This window comes from Myzus persicae, unplaced genomic scaffold (assembly GCF_001856785.1).
Source record: "Myzus persicae strain clone G006 unplaced genomic scaffold, MPER_G0061.0, whole genome shotgun sequence".
In the NCBI taxonomy this organism is placed as follows: domain Eukaryota; kingdom Metazoa; phylum Arthropoda; class Insecta; order Hemiptera; family Aphididae; genus Myzus; species Myzus persicae.
In genome coordinates this window covers 39,153-56,844 of record NW_019101610.1, presented here as the reverse complement: position 1 = coordinate 56,844, position 17,692 = coordinate 39,153, and the positions used below count along the sequence as shown (strand labels likewise).

Genomic DNA, 17,692 nt, shown 5'->3' with positions numbered 1-17,692 from the left:
ATACAATAAAACAATAAATAAAATATACTTATACATATTATTATAAAAAAAAACAAATAAGAAAAACTTAAAAAAAACTTAAAAAAACAAAAAGAAATTTTAGAAGTAAAATATTATTGGTACATAATAACAAACAATTAAAGTATTATAGTTATAGTTATAAGTTATGTTAACTGATTACCATGAGTACTTGATAGTACTAATTTTTTGTACAAAATTATATAATACACATACACTGGTTGCTGCTTGTTAGACTCACTTTAAGACTAGACCATTTGAGTTCATTAACTGAATGAGTCGATGAGGCGAAATACCGCCAAAAACTTGAAAGTATATTAATTATTTACTTAAAAAATATTTTTTGAGGTTTCGGCTAATATGTATTAAATGCATAATAATAAAAATAACATATGGGTACAAAAAAATGTGTGGTGTAGATCAATTTTTGTAGATTAATTAAATTTTGATAAAAAAAACCATCCAGAGTTGATTAGTTTTTCCCTTTTTTTGATTAAAAATGACCCCATTAACCGATGTGCGAATCTAAAAAAATTAAATTTTGCTTTGTTCTAGTACACGTGCAAATCGGTACCAATCATTTTGAGTCTATTAAGTGAATGAGCCAATTAACCATAAGTCCAATAAGCAGAGACCACTGTAAATCTTAAAACATACAAAGGTTAACTGCCAGCTTGTATAATAGTAGTAATAATCTATATAGTATATAGTAATAATTAGGACTTAGAAGTTATAAAAGTAAAATATGCACGCATATAAAAGTTAGAAGGTCGAAAAAAAAATATTAATCATTAGTTACATAATAGCAGGTAGTATACTACTACAATAGTATATAGTATATACCATATTATTTATTTTATTAAAAAAACTAAAATACCATTGAAATGTAATAAAAATCAGTCCCTAAGAAAATAAAAATAAGTCATAGAAACATATAGCAAAGACATGGCATTAACAAACTGTTTTGTTGTAGTGGAACAGTTTGTTTTTACTAATTTGGAGAAACCATTAGAAAAATAAAAATCTTTGATAACTAATAAGTGTAAAAAAATAGCTACCAGAAAAAAATTGTATAGATCCTAAATGCATACAAAATTGTTAATAATCTCACCATCATAGAATGAATTTCTAGCTTGATCTTTTATAAATCAAAAGCACTTGAAAAAATATACAACTCCTACAACTTCAAAGCCCCAGTAACAATATTATATAAAGTAAATATTACTTATTTAGGCACCAATATTAGAACAACAACATCATGGTTTTAAACATCATCACTATGTTTAAATATTTCTTGTACTGCCTCTGGCTGTTCTATTTGATTTTGCTGTAAGTTACTGCATCTATGGTTCACAAGTTTTGAAAGAGCATCACGCAATCGGCCATTTTCAATTTTCAGCTTACGATTCTCTTCTGAAAGCAGCTCCCACCTCTGCTTTCGCTTTATTCTGCACCGTTTGGCGGCTGTCCTGTATCAAATTATTGATTTTTAATAATTATTCTATTTATACAACAAACAATATTAATTGTTAACTAAAATTATTGAATCCTACAATAATAATAATAATTGCAGTATATATATTTTAATAGTATATTATTATGATTAAAAACCAGACATTTTATAAAATCCATGATGTAATTTTTTACACAATATACATGCAATCAATGAGTTTTTATAAGTTATAACTTGTACATTTAAAAAACAAAAATGAAATTTCAAGGTTGATATTCATATACTAAGATAAGTTCTGAGTACCTGTTCCTTTCTAACATTTCTTGTTTTCGTTTCTGTTTCAGTTGCTGCTTTCGACTGTTGTGGTCTTCGTCTTCTAGGCCATTGAAACTATTTTCTTCATGTTCTAGTTTATTGGATTCTGTGACAACAAAATCAATGTTATTGTCGTTATTCTGATGCTGCAGTAGTTGACCGAGCTCGTGATGGTTTTCAGAAATAAGTGGAGGCTTCTGCCGCCTCTGTAGCAGTTGCTTTACCAATAGATTCTGTTTTAAAGCCTTTAATGGTGGTGAACAAAAAAGCATATACAGGTGGCATCATTACTATTCATCAAAAAAATTATCTGGGCAGTTGGTTCATGAAACGAAAAAAATAAATGATTATTGAATACCAACCTGTTTAATTGTAGTTGTATCATTTCTAACATTGATGATTATACCACCGTTTTCATCATTGACTTCTTCATCATACAATTCTTGATCATGGTGTGTTATTGTTGTTGTATCAATGACACTAGTTGTGGTTGTAGTTGTTGGAACAATGAACTGATGCTGTTGGATAATTTGTTGTTGTTCTTCAGGCTGTAAAGGGAGAATTGAATTACCTGATTGCTCTTGTGGATGCTCTACCATCATAACTAAAACACCTCTAGTTGGTGCCTTGAATGAAATAAAAATAAAACCAACAATATATTAAAAAATTGTACATGGAATATAAATTGAGTAAACCTACTTCTGCTGTAGACGTTATGTATATATTTTGCTGTGGTGATTGAGGCACAGTTGTCATATTCATCTTATTAGATTCAACTACTGCAGCTGTAGAAATCACATCCACTGACATTGAAGTCTTCAAAGCTGAAATTATGTATTTTTTTAAACTTAAATAAGCCAGTTACTCATATAAACAAAGTAATATTATAAATATCAGATGAAAATCAGGTAGGTATGGCAGTCATTTATATTTATTCAAAAATGTGCAATAAAAAGGTTTTTTTTTAATTTTTAATTACAATTAAAATTAATTAATGAGAACTCACTATGTATCTAAGTGCCCATAGATGAATAACTTTTATTTAAACACAAAATGTATGAATTGCAAAGAAAACTTTAGTTGTTTTTAAGAGCTATTTTAATAACCTTAAGAAACTATTCATAATAACTTATTATTCTAGTTCGATGTAAGCCTGTGTTACACTTACTAGTGTTGTTATTGGACGTATTAACAACAGTAGTTGTCGCTATGAATGGGGTGTTTAAATCACCATCATTGTTATTGTTGTGATTGAAAATATTTTCTGATGAATTAACTTCATTCTTTTGTTGTTGCAATACTGCTTGTTTAAATGTTTCGTCAAACGGATTGGCCATCATCATGGTTGTCACAATTGCTGTTGACGACGAGTCAAATAAATTTGAAGAAGTAGGTTGTCCGGTTGATGTTGTGGTAACTATTGTTGCAGCAGTAGAAGCAGGAACTGTAGTAATAGTTGTATCCCCTGATGGTCCAGTTAATGAAGACATTACTACAATGTTTTGTAAATCGTGAAATAAACCCATGTCATCGCAATGCCTAATAAATGTATTTGGTGTGGGTAGCTGCTGCTGTTCATTATTTTCTATAGTAGTAGTAGTAGTTGTCGTCAACAATGGCATTGATGTTGTTACCGATGGATGAACAGGTGTGAGAAGTGGTATATTCAATTGCTGTTGTTGCGATGGAGAAGACAGCATTAGTAAGGGTGGCTGAGGTGGTGTTAATTCTTCAGTGGTTGGTACAGGTGATAGTGGGTCGGGTGGTGCTGTAACCAGTAAAATACATAGATATTATTACACAGGTGACATTGCTAAATTGTATATGTATTTCAGTGTCCACCGACAGCTTTATTAAATTACAATGGTAGTGAATACACTTTAAATCCGTAACAGCAAGTTAGCTAAGTAGCAATGTAATGACAGCCAAAAGTTGCTATTGATGCTAAAATGCCATCAACCTAAGCTACCTAAAATGCTCAATATAATTTTTTTTTTTACATATTCAAATAAATTTGTAAGCAAATACTTGTAATGCTACAGCAATAAATAGATTGATGCAGAAATGCATGACCATTTAGAAATAAATAACTTAAATATTTATTAACAACATATTAGAATGTAAAAACTATTAATTTTAAGTGGAAATTGACAATTATATACCTAATACTTGACTTTTTTTTTTAGAGATATCAAGGTTTTACTTCTGAAATCAACATAACATTTTCACTTTGTTTTATATTTAAATATGAAAAGCTATCTTTACCTAATCTTTAATATGATGTTAGATATACAAATATTTTAATAATATATTCAAATATTATTATTTAAATTATAATTATTGTCAGTTGGTTATACCATAACCGACTTTAGTATTGAAGTATGACTATTAAAATGTACACTTGTTAAAATTTATATTTGCAATACTCGTTGTTCATCACAGCAATGAAATGTACTTAATATAAATTGGACGACTTATATTGTGTAGTATGGATAAACTTCTTGTCCATCTAATAATATTAATAGTATATTATAAATTAATCGAACATAAAATGTTATCTTCCAAAACGTTTTTACTACAAATACTTTATACATGAGATTTTATAATAGTTTTAAAGTTCTTACATTTGTCAAACATGACATTGTTTGTCAACGATAACAATAATTGTATATAGGTAGGTGTTTATTGGATGTATCTTACTTTGATAATAGTAATAGTATGCCATTCTAACGCATTTGCTTTCTTGACGATATCACTGGTCGTTACTGCGCAGTCTACGGTACCCGCTCGTTTGATGGCTACAATGAAAAACGACCGACATACATTAATCGTTGGTATGAAACACATGCCTATGTACGTTTCCTTAATAACTACTGTGGGCGCAACGACGAATTTAATAACGTGTGCGTCATGTCTCGTGCAACGTCGTTAGGTTGTGGAAAACATCAAAAACATTACATTGTTGTAGACAAATTATGAAACAGCGCGGCGACGGAACTTTTACTTTCAAAAAGTTTAAAAGTCGGTCGCCGCGCTCTCGCTGCACGAGCGTTATCAATTATCATCTCGGTGTTTGTCACTATCGATACTCACGTGATAGTGATACTCGGCAGTCGGCACTGCGGACGTCGTGGTATTGTAACAGCGCCTACAACTGCCGATACTGCTCTACCACGACTAAACGATAGTAGTGGCGCGATTTGTAAACGACTGCAGCTCACGGCTCACCGGCGTCTGGAAGTAACTATTCGTAACTCATGATTCCCACCGCAGTCTTCGTCAGAAATAAAAACCTAAGTGAAGCGAGTACGCGACACACCGGACACACGCCGTCAGTGGAGGTGGTATTCGTTAGTACCTCCACAGTCCACCGGATCCCATTATCCCATCCGGCTGTCGTTGTTATCTTCTAATGATAAAATACAAATGATTTTGTAAGTTGTAACGACTGTAACCAACTTTGTTGTCACGATTTGTTTACATAATTATTATTTACTATTTACTTCGGTTGTGTTTCAAACCACTGCAAACAATGCGTCTCGTCATAAAGCGATCAGAGCACAGGCGGCCAGAAGACAGCGACGCCAGTGCTGTTGGAACCGATCAACAGGCGGTACACCTGTTGCCATGCAAAATCCACACCCGGAAACCAGGTAGCGACTGTCAGACCTTGACGGGTCCAGTTGATCGATACTTTTGTCCATATACCAAAGCGGCAACAGATGATGAAACTGCGTTGTGGCACTCTTCGTTGCGTGGCAAGCCTCTGACGGGTGTGAAGCTCAGCATGCCCGATGGCTATGTTGGTGTATTGTGTGTTGGCAAGGATGACAACGGCAGCCGTAATGTAGTTAATGATTCTACAGAAGCAGTTGAATCAATAGCTGGTGAAGTAACTAAGCAGCTGATGTACTGGAATTGGGACCGCATTCCAACGCGTGAAGATCCGCTGCTATCAGCACTTGACTGGGTGCGGGTGTCTGATGCCATCATGACCACCAATGACTGACATAACCATTAAGTATGTTTCTGTAATAATGCCTGTGTTTCTTTATTCAATTTATTTTTCATTTTAAAGATATAGTAAAATGTTGAAGCACTATTACTTAATTAATATTTGATATTGTGAATAAAGTTTAATTTTTATAACTAGCTATATAATTACACATTATTAAATATTTATTACTAGCTTCCTTCTATTTATACACAAACATTTAAACATGGTTACAAATATAAAAAATTGTTTTTCAATATAACATAAAAATACTTTTAACATGTAAAAAATATTTCTTGAGAACAAGTATCTATTTCATATATTGTGTGAAATATTATACACTTTATTATTATATTGAACATACTATTCAATCATATATTTGTAATGTACTACTATGGATACTGCATCATTTAAATTCAAAATAAAATAAAAATTATAAAATGCATATAGGTACAACTGTATGGTATAGAAAATACATTTTAAAACTACCTACTTATTTAATTGGTTTACCAATATCTTATATAAACATATAAAAATGGGTAACTAGTAAAATGTTAATATTATTCAGTAATTCCTAAATGTTATTAATTACTTAATTTAAATAAACTGGTAATACATAAATGTTACTAATTATATATATTTATACAAATTACTGTTCTGGTTAAAAATTGTATATTATTATTTATTTTGTATAATACCATTTGCCTCGCCGTTTGCCTTTACGACATACAAGTCGGTCTTATACCCAATAGATTTTTATCATCTAAAAATAATTTTTGTTTTTAATTTCATTCTTTATTATAATATAATATAATATCTTAGAAATAAACATAAAGCTAAAAATTTACTTTTGCATGAATTACACATAATTTACCTAGTAATTCACATTCTAAGCTAAATTCACTGAAAAATTATATTTTCTTGACACGATTAGTACTCAATAGTAATGATAATATTTATGGTTATAGCTTATATTTTAATAATGTTCCCCATTATTACTAAGATTAAGTTGAGGAATTTTGTAATCAATTTTCAAGTCCAAGCCCTTAGGTATCAGAACTTCACTTTTTATAAATTTCAATATTAAAAATAGATCCATTTTTACAATTGGCAACAGTTATTTAAAACTATATTATATTGAAAAAAAAAATATATTTTTCAGGCTACTGTTTTCTTTTTCAATATATTATTAGGTACAAGTTGTCTTATGATATAATATCAAATCACACATTTTTGATATACCTATTCATATTATTCTAGTTTAGTATTTGATTTGTAATACTACTTGAACTACATTTTTTTAGTGGTTTACAATCAGTGTTCGATTGGGCCACCGGGAAATTTCGCATAGGCCACATATTAACTAGTTGACGAGGCTGCTGTGTGTTCTACCAAACTCCATGGCAGTATAGTCTGTTGTAAACTAACAATAATTAGATATAGAAGGTTTTTTGTCTTATTGGTATCTTGTACTTTTTTCTCATAGCAAAACAATTAACTAGAAAGTAATAAGCCAATAGCTAATATAAATAGTATTAAATATTGCCATAATGTCTGTAGCAGTATTACAAAAACTGAATAATAATTAATAAATACTAAGTAATAAGTAATAACAATAACTCAAATAAAAAATCAACGTACGTGAAGAGTAAAATCTATTACATATTTTATTGTTAAAGTTTGATTTTATGATTAAAATATTGTATATATATATATATTTATATATATATATTGTATATTGCTACTGGCAAGGCGTCATGTTAAAGTAAATAAATAAATAGTAATATTGTACCTAGTATTTTTCATATAGTACATGTATATTTGAAGTATGACAGTTGATTTTTAACTAAAAATATCTTTTATCTGTCTTTATAAACCTCACTAATATGTTATAATATAATCATTTTTGTAGGAGCAATGAATACATCATAAAATATCAATACATATTTACCAGTTCTTTAAAGGACTAAAAAAAATTACCACCTTTAGTATGGTACACTTACCCCTAGGCCCCAATCTCCCAACAAATACATGACTGCTAGTAGGCCACTAAAAATATATTTTCCTGGGCTAGTCTGAAATTCCAATCTGTTCCTGTTCACAACCATATTTACATCTGACCTATTTGGCCTTCAATATTATGAAAATATTAAATTCTATGAAGTTATTCAATTCATCATTATAATTTAACTTTCTATGTAACTTTATATCATGCCCTCAGGTCATATTCCAGTAATCCAGTGTTTAACAGTTGATTTAATGTCCATAGTTTCTAATTTTCTATACAAATTACTGTGGATAAATACAGTATTACAGTGTATACACATAAAACATTTAGCTTTTATTTTTAAAAAGTAATTAAATTACTTTACTCGTTACTTAAATAAAATTGTAATGAGATTACTTTACTTTTCAAATAGAAAATTTATTACATTACTTTTCTGTTACAAAAAATAAAACTATTACTTTAATTTCTAAGCAATTAATTGTCATTTTACAAGCATCCTTACTAGAAATACACTATAATATATAAGGTATAATTTTGAAAGATGTTAAAAAAAAAATGTCACATGAAAAATATTAAACTCGAATACAAGATATAGGCATAAAGCTGTTGACTGATGAGCTGACACTGAACACAGAATAACGGTATTAACAGAAATGTTATTTTATATTATATAAAAACAAAATCATAATAATGGTTTATAAATAATAATTTAACTAACTATAAGTGTTAATAGTGTTTATGTATAGCTTATAGCTATTTGAAAATAATTCTAATGAAATTACAAAACTCGTTAATTTTGACTAAAAATTGTACATTGGAGTTATCAATGTTTTTTTGTCTTTATAAGAAAATATTATTACTAGATTTACTAATTTTTTAGAAAATTTCTATTTCTATTGATATTATTTATTTCTATTACTCCTAAATTATGAATGTTTGGGATATAGCTTTGAATTAAGACTTCTAATTATTATTTTTAATATTAAAACTCCTACTATATGGTCTAAGCCAGTGTTTCTCAACCTTTTTTAAGTTAAGCCCCCTTGAGTGTCAAAAAATTTTTTAACGGCCCCTACAATGTGAGAATTCTATAATAAGGGTTAGGTTAAGGGTATTTGGAAAATTTAAAAGAAAAAATTGAAATTATCTAATAACTCATGTTTTTATTTATTTTTTATATTTGATATATTTTTTATTTATAGTTCTAGTATTATGGTAATCTACCACCCAAAATTAGTTCACCGCCCCCCTACCACCCAAAACTAGTTCATTGCCCCTCGGTGACATTTTACCGCCCACTGGGGGGGCGATATTGCCCCCGTTGAGAACCACTGGTCTAAGCCAAGAATGGCAAATCCATGGCACGCGAACATTTTTACAATTATATATAATATATAATATTATTGGTAGTAGGTAAAAAGCTTACGGTTTTTATTGACCATTAACGATTAACTGATGAATGCAGTGCCTCGTGTACTTTATTAAAAGTTACTAATTATAAACCAAAGATCAACGAATTGGCATCAAGTGTTCAACAACAAAAATCACATAAAAATAAATAATTAACTAGGCAATATTATTATAATTATTATTTATTATATATTATTATATAATATGTACCTAAACTAACTTTTTTATACTAATACATAAATTATATAATCAATTTATAGTTTAACAAAATATAATATTTTTTCATGCCACGCTCTAAAAAAAGGGGTAATTTTGGGCACGCAGTGTTCAAAAGGTTTTCCATCACTGGTTTGAGCGATAACTATAATTATATGTGTATGATAATGCAGCTGTTTTGGATGACAAGTTTTTTTTATTTAATAAGTTTAATTTAATTTCAAAAATGTATACATAAAGAAAACCATTACGTATATATGACTTACCATGCCATAGTGTATTAGTGTTGATTTCTTGTGCAGGAGACAATAGAGTTCTTATGTGATTTTAAGATATTACCTATTTAAGTTATAACTGATTAATGACTAAAATTAATGACTACTTACAAAAATTACATTAAAAATAACAACAGGTAATAATGGTGAGACAAAAAAATAAACCTAAGACCATTTACTCCATTACCATGTCTATAATATTCAGGGCTTAAAGTGGGAAAACAATTCTAGGTGAGAACTAATGTTTACATATAGTTATAAGCATTCCAGCTGCCTTAAAAAAATAAATAAAAAACTAATTTAAATAGGTACATTTTTAAAGCTCTCCTATTATCGGCTTACTTAAAACAACCAGGATAACTACATAGTTTTTGATCTTTTCAAATTGATTTTTCGGAGTGATCTATAGATCACGTTAATTTGCAACACACGTTTTTGTAAATAACCATTCAACAATAATTAAATATATATTATTAATTATTAAAACTATACATTTTAAACAATTGCTCTCCATAAATATTGATGGTAAAAGTTGAAAATTGTTGAATATGCGTCAATACATTACATTTATCAAAACATTTTAAAATATGCAAAATACAATTTACATTCTCTGAATTTGGGTCATACAAGTCTATGAGGTAGGTACTATAAAACGTTTGTCCATATCGCTCTGTACTACGTCTGTGATAGACATGAAAAGTCTCGAACCCTGATTTTAATTTATAACTTTATTATAGGTAGCCTGGTAGGTAGGAACCAAACTATCACGATTTAAGCCTTAAGGTATACTGGTTACTCGACAAATTTTGTAAAATATCTTAAATCTTAAAACTATATTATTATGTTTATATTACAATATTATAAGTGCGATAGTACTAGTGCCTTTTTTCAGTAGAAATAGGCAACCAAAATGACGCAATTTTGTGCAGCCACCGCCGAACCGTTATCAACGTTTGTTATACAAAAATAATAATAATAATATAGTCATACTAATGCATAATAATGATAACTTAACTATGGTCACTTAACTTCACTATTCTTCCGTCTACTGGCTACTAGTCAACTAACTTGATCGCCTGGAATAAATATATGCTCTGTGACTGCTGTCAAGCGTTTCTACATTGTTGACACTACATTTCTGCTTCGTGTGTTTTTCACGTGAGTATGATATGTGACAAGTGACAGTCAGTTAAACTATGAATTATTATAATTATATTATATATGTTGTTCAATAGCTAGTATATACCTGAAATAGTAGTAGCTTAGTGGCGACATTGCATCATTACGAGTGCTTCATATGACAATGAGCAAGTTGGATGAATGCAACAAAATGTCAGGGCAAAATCGGCCTTACAGGCCGGTAGTCATTGTACATGGGCTGATGACTGGTGATGTCAGTACAATGGAGCGTCTGGCTGCTCGTATAACTGAAGTGAGTAGATTGAAATATTCCCTTTGATAATATTCTGTATATGATTAATTATAATTAACTAATAATGTGTAATGGAATGTAGACCATAAGTATTAAATATTCTTTATTATACTTAAGTAATACCGTATTAAAAATATATTTGAAGTATTTTTAAAATATTTAATAAATGATATCTACCTAAAAAACATACAGTAAAATTAAATCATTGTAATCAGTATTTATATCTCAAATATTAAATTAAAGTTACCTAGGTATTCAACAGATGTATAATTTTCTATTTATATCTTATAAGAACAACATAATATTTCAAGTGACTATTCGTGTGACTATTTACAAATATTGAATTCTATAGTTTTAAAATAATAATTGTTTAAAATTGTGGTGTCATAATTGTATTTGGTTATGTTGTTACATTTTTACATTTTAAAAATATTGCCGTACCAAAAAGAGTTAAAGTATTTTTATTCAAATGCTTAATATACATAATTTACATATTATCGAGTTATTGTAACAATCTGGTTGAAAATCTGCCAATCCATGTTACTAACATAATTTAATTTATGTATGCTTAACAGTTACATCCAGGCACCAAAACATATGTTATAGACAGATTTTGTGGTTTGGCTAGTTTAGAACCACTATGGCGACAGACAAGGAAGTTAGCTGATGACCTCTTAAAAATATGTTCGTTACATCCAGAGGGTGTGCATGTTATAGGTAGATATATATGTGCATATATATTGGTATACATTATTTATATATTATATACTACAAACGAAGCTAAAAATGTATTAATTTATGCTTATATTTTCTAGGATATTCACAAGGTGGACTCATAGCAAGAGGCATGATAGAAGAGTATGGTACTGAGCACAATGTCAGGACATTTGTATCACTTAGCTCGCCGCAAGGAGGACAGTATGGCGGTAGGAGTTTTTATTTTATTATTTATTAAATACATATTGCTGCTGCTGCGGTTAAAAGTTTTTTCCTGTGTTTTTTGTGTTAATCTCATGGAGAATGCAGTGGTGTACCATTATATGCCTATATCTATTCATAAGTATTTTACTGACATTTTACTATTTTTAGGGATATAAATTACTTATTACACCAATAATTCAATGATTGTTGACATTATGAAAGTTAATTACAACTTACAATTATACTATGTTGTATCTTTTATACTACATTTGATTAAGCAAATAATATAATATAACCTAATTGGTTAAAGACTCGTACTTGTATTTAACTTTGATTTTTCTGAACACACCATGTATAAAAAGTCAAAAACTAGAAATATGTCACATGCAAAAAATATGTTTTTTCCTTCTGATTCATACTAAAATAGAAAAATGTCGACCTACTGGTGTGTTTAGTATAATATATTTATTTGTACAATATAAATAATACAATTATAAATCAATAATGTTTTGTACTATAATTTTGTAGCCGAGTGTTTCACAAAAATGTTTCCTGCACTGACAGCGCGCACAGCATACGAGTTGTTCTACACACGCTTAGGTCAACGGGCTCTGTCTGTGGCTAACTATTGGTATGATCCCAGGCATAGGGACCTATACCTTAAATACAGTGTGTATCTTGCGGTCATTGATAATGTTAAACAACAAGAATCAAGTGGTCTTAATTTACAACAGACTGAAAATGATAATGGTTTGAAAACAATATCTACTGAAGTATCTAGTAGCACAGCAACTGTAGCAGAAACTAATGATGACACTTCAAAAATTATTGATCGTGTTACTGCAGTAATTGCAGCAGTAGCCACTGCCACTGTCAAAATTGCTGAAAGCCATAACTACAACGGTAGTGATGGTGACAGTGTTATAGCAGATGTAGATACACTTATGGCTAAAGTCTCGGTCCACGATAACTACTGTGGAGAAAATGGTGACGATAATCCTAACCCCAACATAAAAAAACTGGGCCTCACTCGACTGCAGCGGCTGGTATTGATTGGTGGGCCTGACGATGGGGTTATTTCACCTTGGCAATCCAGGTACTTATTATTTACATTATAATTATACAAAAAATATGTAGTTTTTTCACTCATATTTATCAATCTTACGTTTTACAGTCAATTTGCCGTACTTGATGGTTCTGGTGAACTGATACCAATGCGGGAGCGACGACAAGATGACGTGTACAGCGATAATGATCCAATTGGATTACATCAGCTAGATATGACAGATCGATTGGTAGAGTATACTGTGCCGGGAGTCAGTCATCACGAATGGCATCATAATGAAAAGGTACTACGTGAGTGCATAATTGAATGGTTAGACTAGAAACAACTAGAACTATACTGGTGCTATAGTGAGTTATAGAGTGGTATGTAGTATAACAGGGGAAAGAAGACTACTAAGATAATATACGTCTATAACTATTTTACCATTCAGCAAATGCTATTGCTATAATATTATTCAGTTCATATATTTGTATTACCTATAACTTTTAATAACTGATTATTTTATAAATAAATATTTAACTTTTAATTTTTAATTTTTATAGCCATATTTATTTTATTTTCAAAATATATTTTTATATGTCATTCTATAAACTAAGATCATATAGACTTGGAAATAGTGGCTAAAATTGTGTGGCGAAAATGTCACCTTAAATATTATAGTTCGGGAATCTATATTATTAGAGCACCATCCCAAAATATCCTATAACTCTATAGTAACCGTGTACTAAGGTCTAAGATAGTATTAACTATTGGAAAAATTAATGAAAAATAACAAAAAATTGTTATCATTACCATTTGCCGCATAATACGTCATGATAACCGAATTTAATGATTCTTGAGTAAAAACAAATCCAAGGTGAAACTTAAATTTAGAGAGATGAAGATATATTAGACATTTGTAACTTCAACAGTATTGACTTAGATTATTTAAAAGCAGAATTAAAGCTATATCAAAAATTTTGTTCATCAACTAATATTACTGAACATTTTGAAGTCCATTGAAATTTGTATATGTCAAAGACTTAATTGGTTAATTTGACAACACATATTATATTCATAAATTTTTTCTATCCATTCCAATGAGTTTTGCATTGGTTTCTTTGTTACCTCAACACATTTACGAATACACCATTGGCCAAGAAATACTTAGTATCATGGCTATTGTATATATTTAAAAGACTTAAGATTAATTTTGATACAATTATTGATCAGTTTAATGCAGATTTAACAAAAAGAAGAAGAGATATCAATTATTGGCATTTAAATTTAAAATAAAATATTAGAATGTTGAAAGGTTATAATATTAAGTATAACATTTTAATACTGTTATTAATTTAATCATTAATTGTATTTACTTGTTAAGTATAAAATTTATTTTTGATATACATAATAATCATACTATTATATATTATATATTTATAATGTTATGGATAGAACAAAGATATTACACTAAAAATTCATCAAATATGCAGTTAAATATGCTCTAAAAAAAATTAACCAACCATATTACACTAAAAAATTATATTTTTTCTTTATTTTATTTAATTGAAATTTTTTTAGATACTTGATTCTATTTTCGGTGTACTTATATATACAAAAATAAACAATAATACAGCCAATACTGATCTCATTCTTTATTCAAATTTAATTGTTGACACCTTGATTCATGAAAAAATATTTACCTAAGTGCTTGATTTTTGATAAGTATATAAGTATGCTGTTTATCTAAATAAAAAAAAGCTTATAAAGCCCCGCATAAAAATTGCTCAAGTTATATCTATGACAATAATAATAATGAGTTAAAAACCACCAGGTTTGAACAACAAATTATCTCTTAGATTTCCTCATTCACAAAACTACCATGACAAAATGTAATCAATAAACACAAAAATACACTCCAGCCTTATGGTTTCCAGTCCATATATAATCTTAGTTTGTGGTAAAACTTATATTGTTATACATTTAATGATGATAATTATATTAGGTTATTTGTAACTCATTTTTTAAATGCCATTGTTTAAAAAATATAATAATGCATTTATACAAATGTATGCATCCTGTTTTTTTCCTTATTTGTGCCATTATAAATATATATTTTAACCAAACTGAATTAAGAGCATCTATTTTGTGATCTTTTCAGAAATCATGTTAACGCAGTTTTCTAACATTTGACACCTATAAATACAATTTATGATAGATTACTATTAATTACTATTAATTAAGTTTACAATACAAAAAAAAAGCAGTAAGTATCACTCTGCTGTACAGTAGGTTACAAATGAATCACTGTAATTTAGGTATTACATTTGAATTCAATGTTATAAATTGTAAAATCATTATACACATAAAACGATTCTGAGCGAAGTGGGTCAGCCAATAATATTACTTAGTAATTTAGGTAATTTGATGATATTATTGTGATTGAACTCATTTATTTTACTATTAGGCATTAGTAATACAATAGGTTGAATTAATCTTTGCCAAAAAAATTAAATTTGAAAAATCTTTGTTAGTATAATATAATATACTCTAAAAGTGTAAAGTAACTACAAATAATATTTTTTATTTACAACAAAATAACAAAAATTGTTATTATTGGTTTCAATATGTAATTAAGTCCAAATTAAAACTTAAAATAGCTATAAAAAAACACTGTGCTAATATATTTGTTAAATTTTTTCTACAGAATTAACTACTTACATGCAACCTTAGCTTACATTTTCAATTCTTAGCTATAAAAGTTGAAAATGTCTAAAAATATTGAATATAAAAAAATGTTGAAATGTTAAACCAATAAATGTTGCCAAAATTTGAACTTCAAATTCTTATAAAAAAAAGTCATGTCTATGTTTTTTAAATATTTTTGAACTGATATTGTATTAATATAATATCAGAAGCCTTGTATAAAATGTCTACTCTGTTTTACTTCACACATAAAATTGTATTGACATTTATAAAGAAAAAAAAGTTTAAAATTTAAAATCTATCAAAACATTTTTAAAACATTTTGTGTACATTTTAAATATCTACGGTTATTTGTTTTCCAATTACAACAAAATAAGATAATCATTCCATGAGAATTCGAGTGAATATTCAAAAAAAAAAAAATGAATTGAAAACATGTATTAAATTTTCAAATCTTTGATTTAAAAAAAAAATCTTTATAAATTCCTAACTAAAAATAATTTGCAAATTTTCGTGATTTTTACGTATTTTGTCAAAATTTGAAATTCAGACGCTCATAAAAAATGACTGCCGATTTACTACAATATTTTCACATTTCAATATGAGTTAAAATGTATGGTGTAGGTATAGAAAATTCTAATATATACGTTCAGTGAAAGTTTCATGTTTCTACGATAATTTATTTTAGTTATATTTTAGTCATAGCTTGGTTTAATATTATATTAATTTATTAGTTTGTGGTAAAATATTACACTGTCGGGTTACATTATTCTCTAACCACATTTTATATTGCAGTATTTAAACACGACTCAATAATATTTTTACCGTCGCTGTATTTATGTTCTATCATATATTCTTATCATCTATCGAGTATCATCGCAAAAATAATTCACAATATATTTTTTAATAATTGTAGAAAATTGTTGAAGGCATATACTTGATTTAACATAAGGGCTTAGTAGACTTTTGAGAGGTCCCCCATACCTAAACCAATGATAATAGAACTGAGTACGCACCTAGACATCTAGTGGCTAGTACTACAGAATACTGACCTTCCGTCAATCACGCTTCCTGGTGACTTAGAGAATTTGGTTATTTTTTGAAAACAGCAATTAATTTTATGCTGGATATGGGAAGTACAATTTTGTCTCCTCAATAATATTTTTTAGAAACGTGAGTTCTCATAAAACATGTGCTATCTTTTGACTACTCGTGATTCAACATTAATGTAGGTAATGAAAAAAGCCGATTAAACTCTTGAATTAAGAGCTATGTACTTACTGAAGTTGTAGTTTGACTCAGGTTTGAGTTCAAAATTCAAGATACCTATTGTTATTTTTTAGTGAATTCTATGTTTGCTTTAATTTTTTATATTTAGGTACTATTTTGTTGTATACACATTTTTAAGTATAAAAAAAAATTGTTTACTTAACCATGAGAAATAATTTGTATCTTTTGGGCAAAAGTAGGTATTTAGTATAGCGCCGATGTCAGTTTCAATTTTCAAATGGTATTGCATAAACATAAAATCTGAAGTAGGAGGTAGGTTCTAGGTACTAGTGGATATGTTAGATTTAAATACGGGACAAATTGCATGTAAGTACCTACTACTTTTATCCAAACATCTATAACTATTGTATAATGCATATCTAATATTATATCCTATACCGTCATACGGAGTACTGACTTTACCATCGACTGCCAGGTATTGCGTCCGCATTCCACAATATACTCAAACATAGTGATCGGCACTACTGAAAGTATTGTTTAATTACAATTTTGAATCAATCAATATAAACCTATAGGCTATAATGTGTACATTAATATAGTTATTAAATTAGTAAAAAACAGTAAAATAGTTCAAATATATTCTTAAACACTTAAAAAAAAAATTGTAAC

At 28.6% G+C, this 17,692-nt stretch overlaps 3 protein-coding genes across 5 annotated transcripts; 2 read left to right on the top strand and 1 right to left on the bottom strand.

Annotated features, from left to right (window-relative positions):
• Window positions 1-600: 600 nt before the first annotated feature.
• On the bottom strand, window positions 601-4,995 carry LOC111029851 (rho GTPase-activating protein gacK-like). 2 transcript variants are annotated; one of them, XM_022309055.1, is made up of 7 exons: window positions 4,880-4,995; window positions 4,487-4,584; window positions 2,955-3,554; window positions 2,486-2,610; window positions 2,149-2,412; window positions 1,775-2,031; window positions 1,283-1,487 (listed from the first exon to the last, which is right to left on the bottom strand). In XM_022309055.1, exons 2-7 carry the CDS (start codon window positions 4,509-4,511, stop codon window positions 1,283-1,285), a joined length of 1,476 nt encoding a protein of 491 aa, XP_022164747.1. In that variant the 5' UTR covers window positions 4,512-4,584; window positions 4,880-4,995. The 2 variants fall into 2 exon arrangements, with proteins under 2 accessions (XP_022164748.1, XP_022164747.1); XM_022309056.1 differs by lacking the exon at window positions 4,880-4,995 and having other exon boundaries at window positions 601-1,487; window positions 4,487-4,511.
• On the top strand, window positions 4,960-6,225 carry LOC111029852. Its single transcript, XM_022309058.1, has one exon. The coding sequence runs from the start codon at window positions 5,319-5,321 to the stop codon at window positions 5,793-5,795; it is 477 nt and encodes a 158-aa protein (XP_022164750.1). The 5' UTR covers window positions 4,960-5,318; the 3' UTR covers window positions 5,796-6,225.
• Window positions 6,226-10,224: 3,999 nt separating this feature from the next.
• On the top strand, window positions 10,225-13,976 carry LOC111029854. 2 transcript variants are annotated; one of them, XM_022309061.1, is made up of 6 exons: window positions 10,225-10,847; window positions 10,929-11,121; window positions 11,697-11,838; window positions 11,937-12,047; window positions 12,571-13,138; window positions 13,217-13,976. In XM_022309061.1, the coding sequence occupies exons 2-6, from the start codon at window positions 10,987-10,989 to the stop codon at window positions 13,425-13,427; spliced, it is 1,167 nt and encodes a 388-aa protein (XP_022164753.1). In that variant the 5' UTR covers window positions 10,225-10,847; window positions 10,929-10,986; the 3' UTR covers window positions 13,428-13,976. The 2 variants fall into 2 exon arrangements, with proteins under 2 accessions (XP_022164753.1, XP_022164752.1); XM_022309060.1 differs by having other exon boundaries at window positions 10,227-10,847; window positions 10,925-11,121.
• Window positions 13,977-17,692: the final 3,716 nt, after the last annotated feature.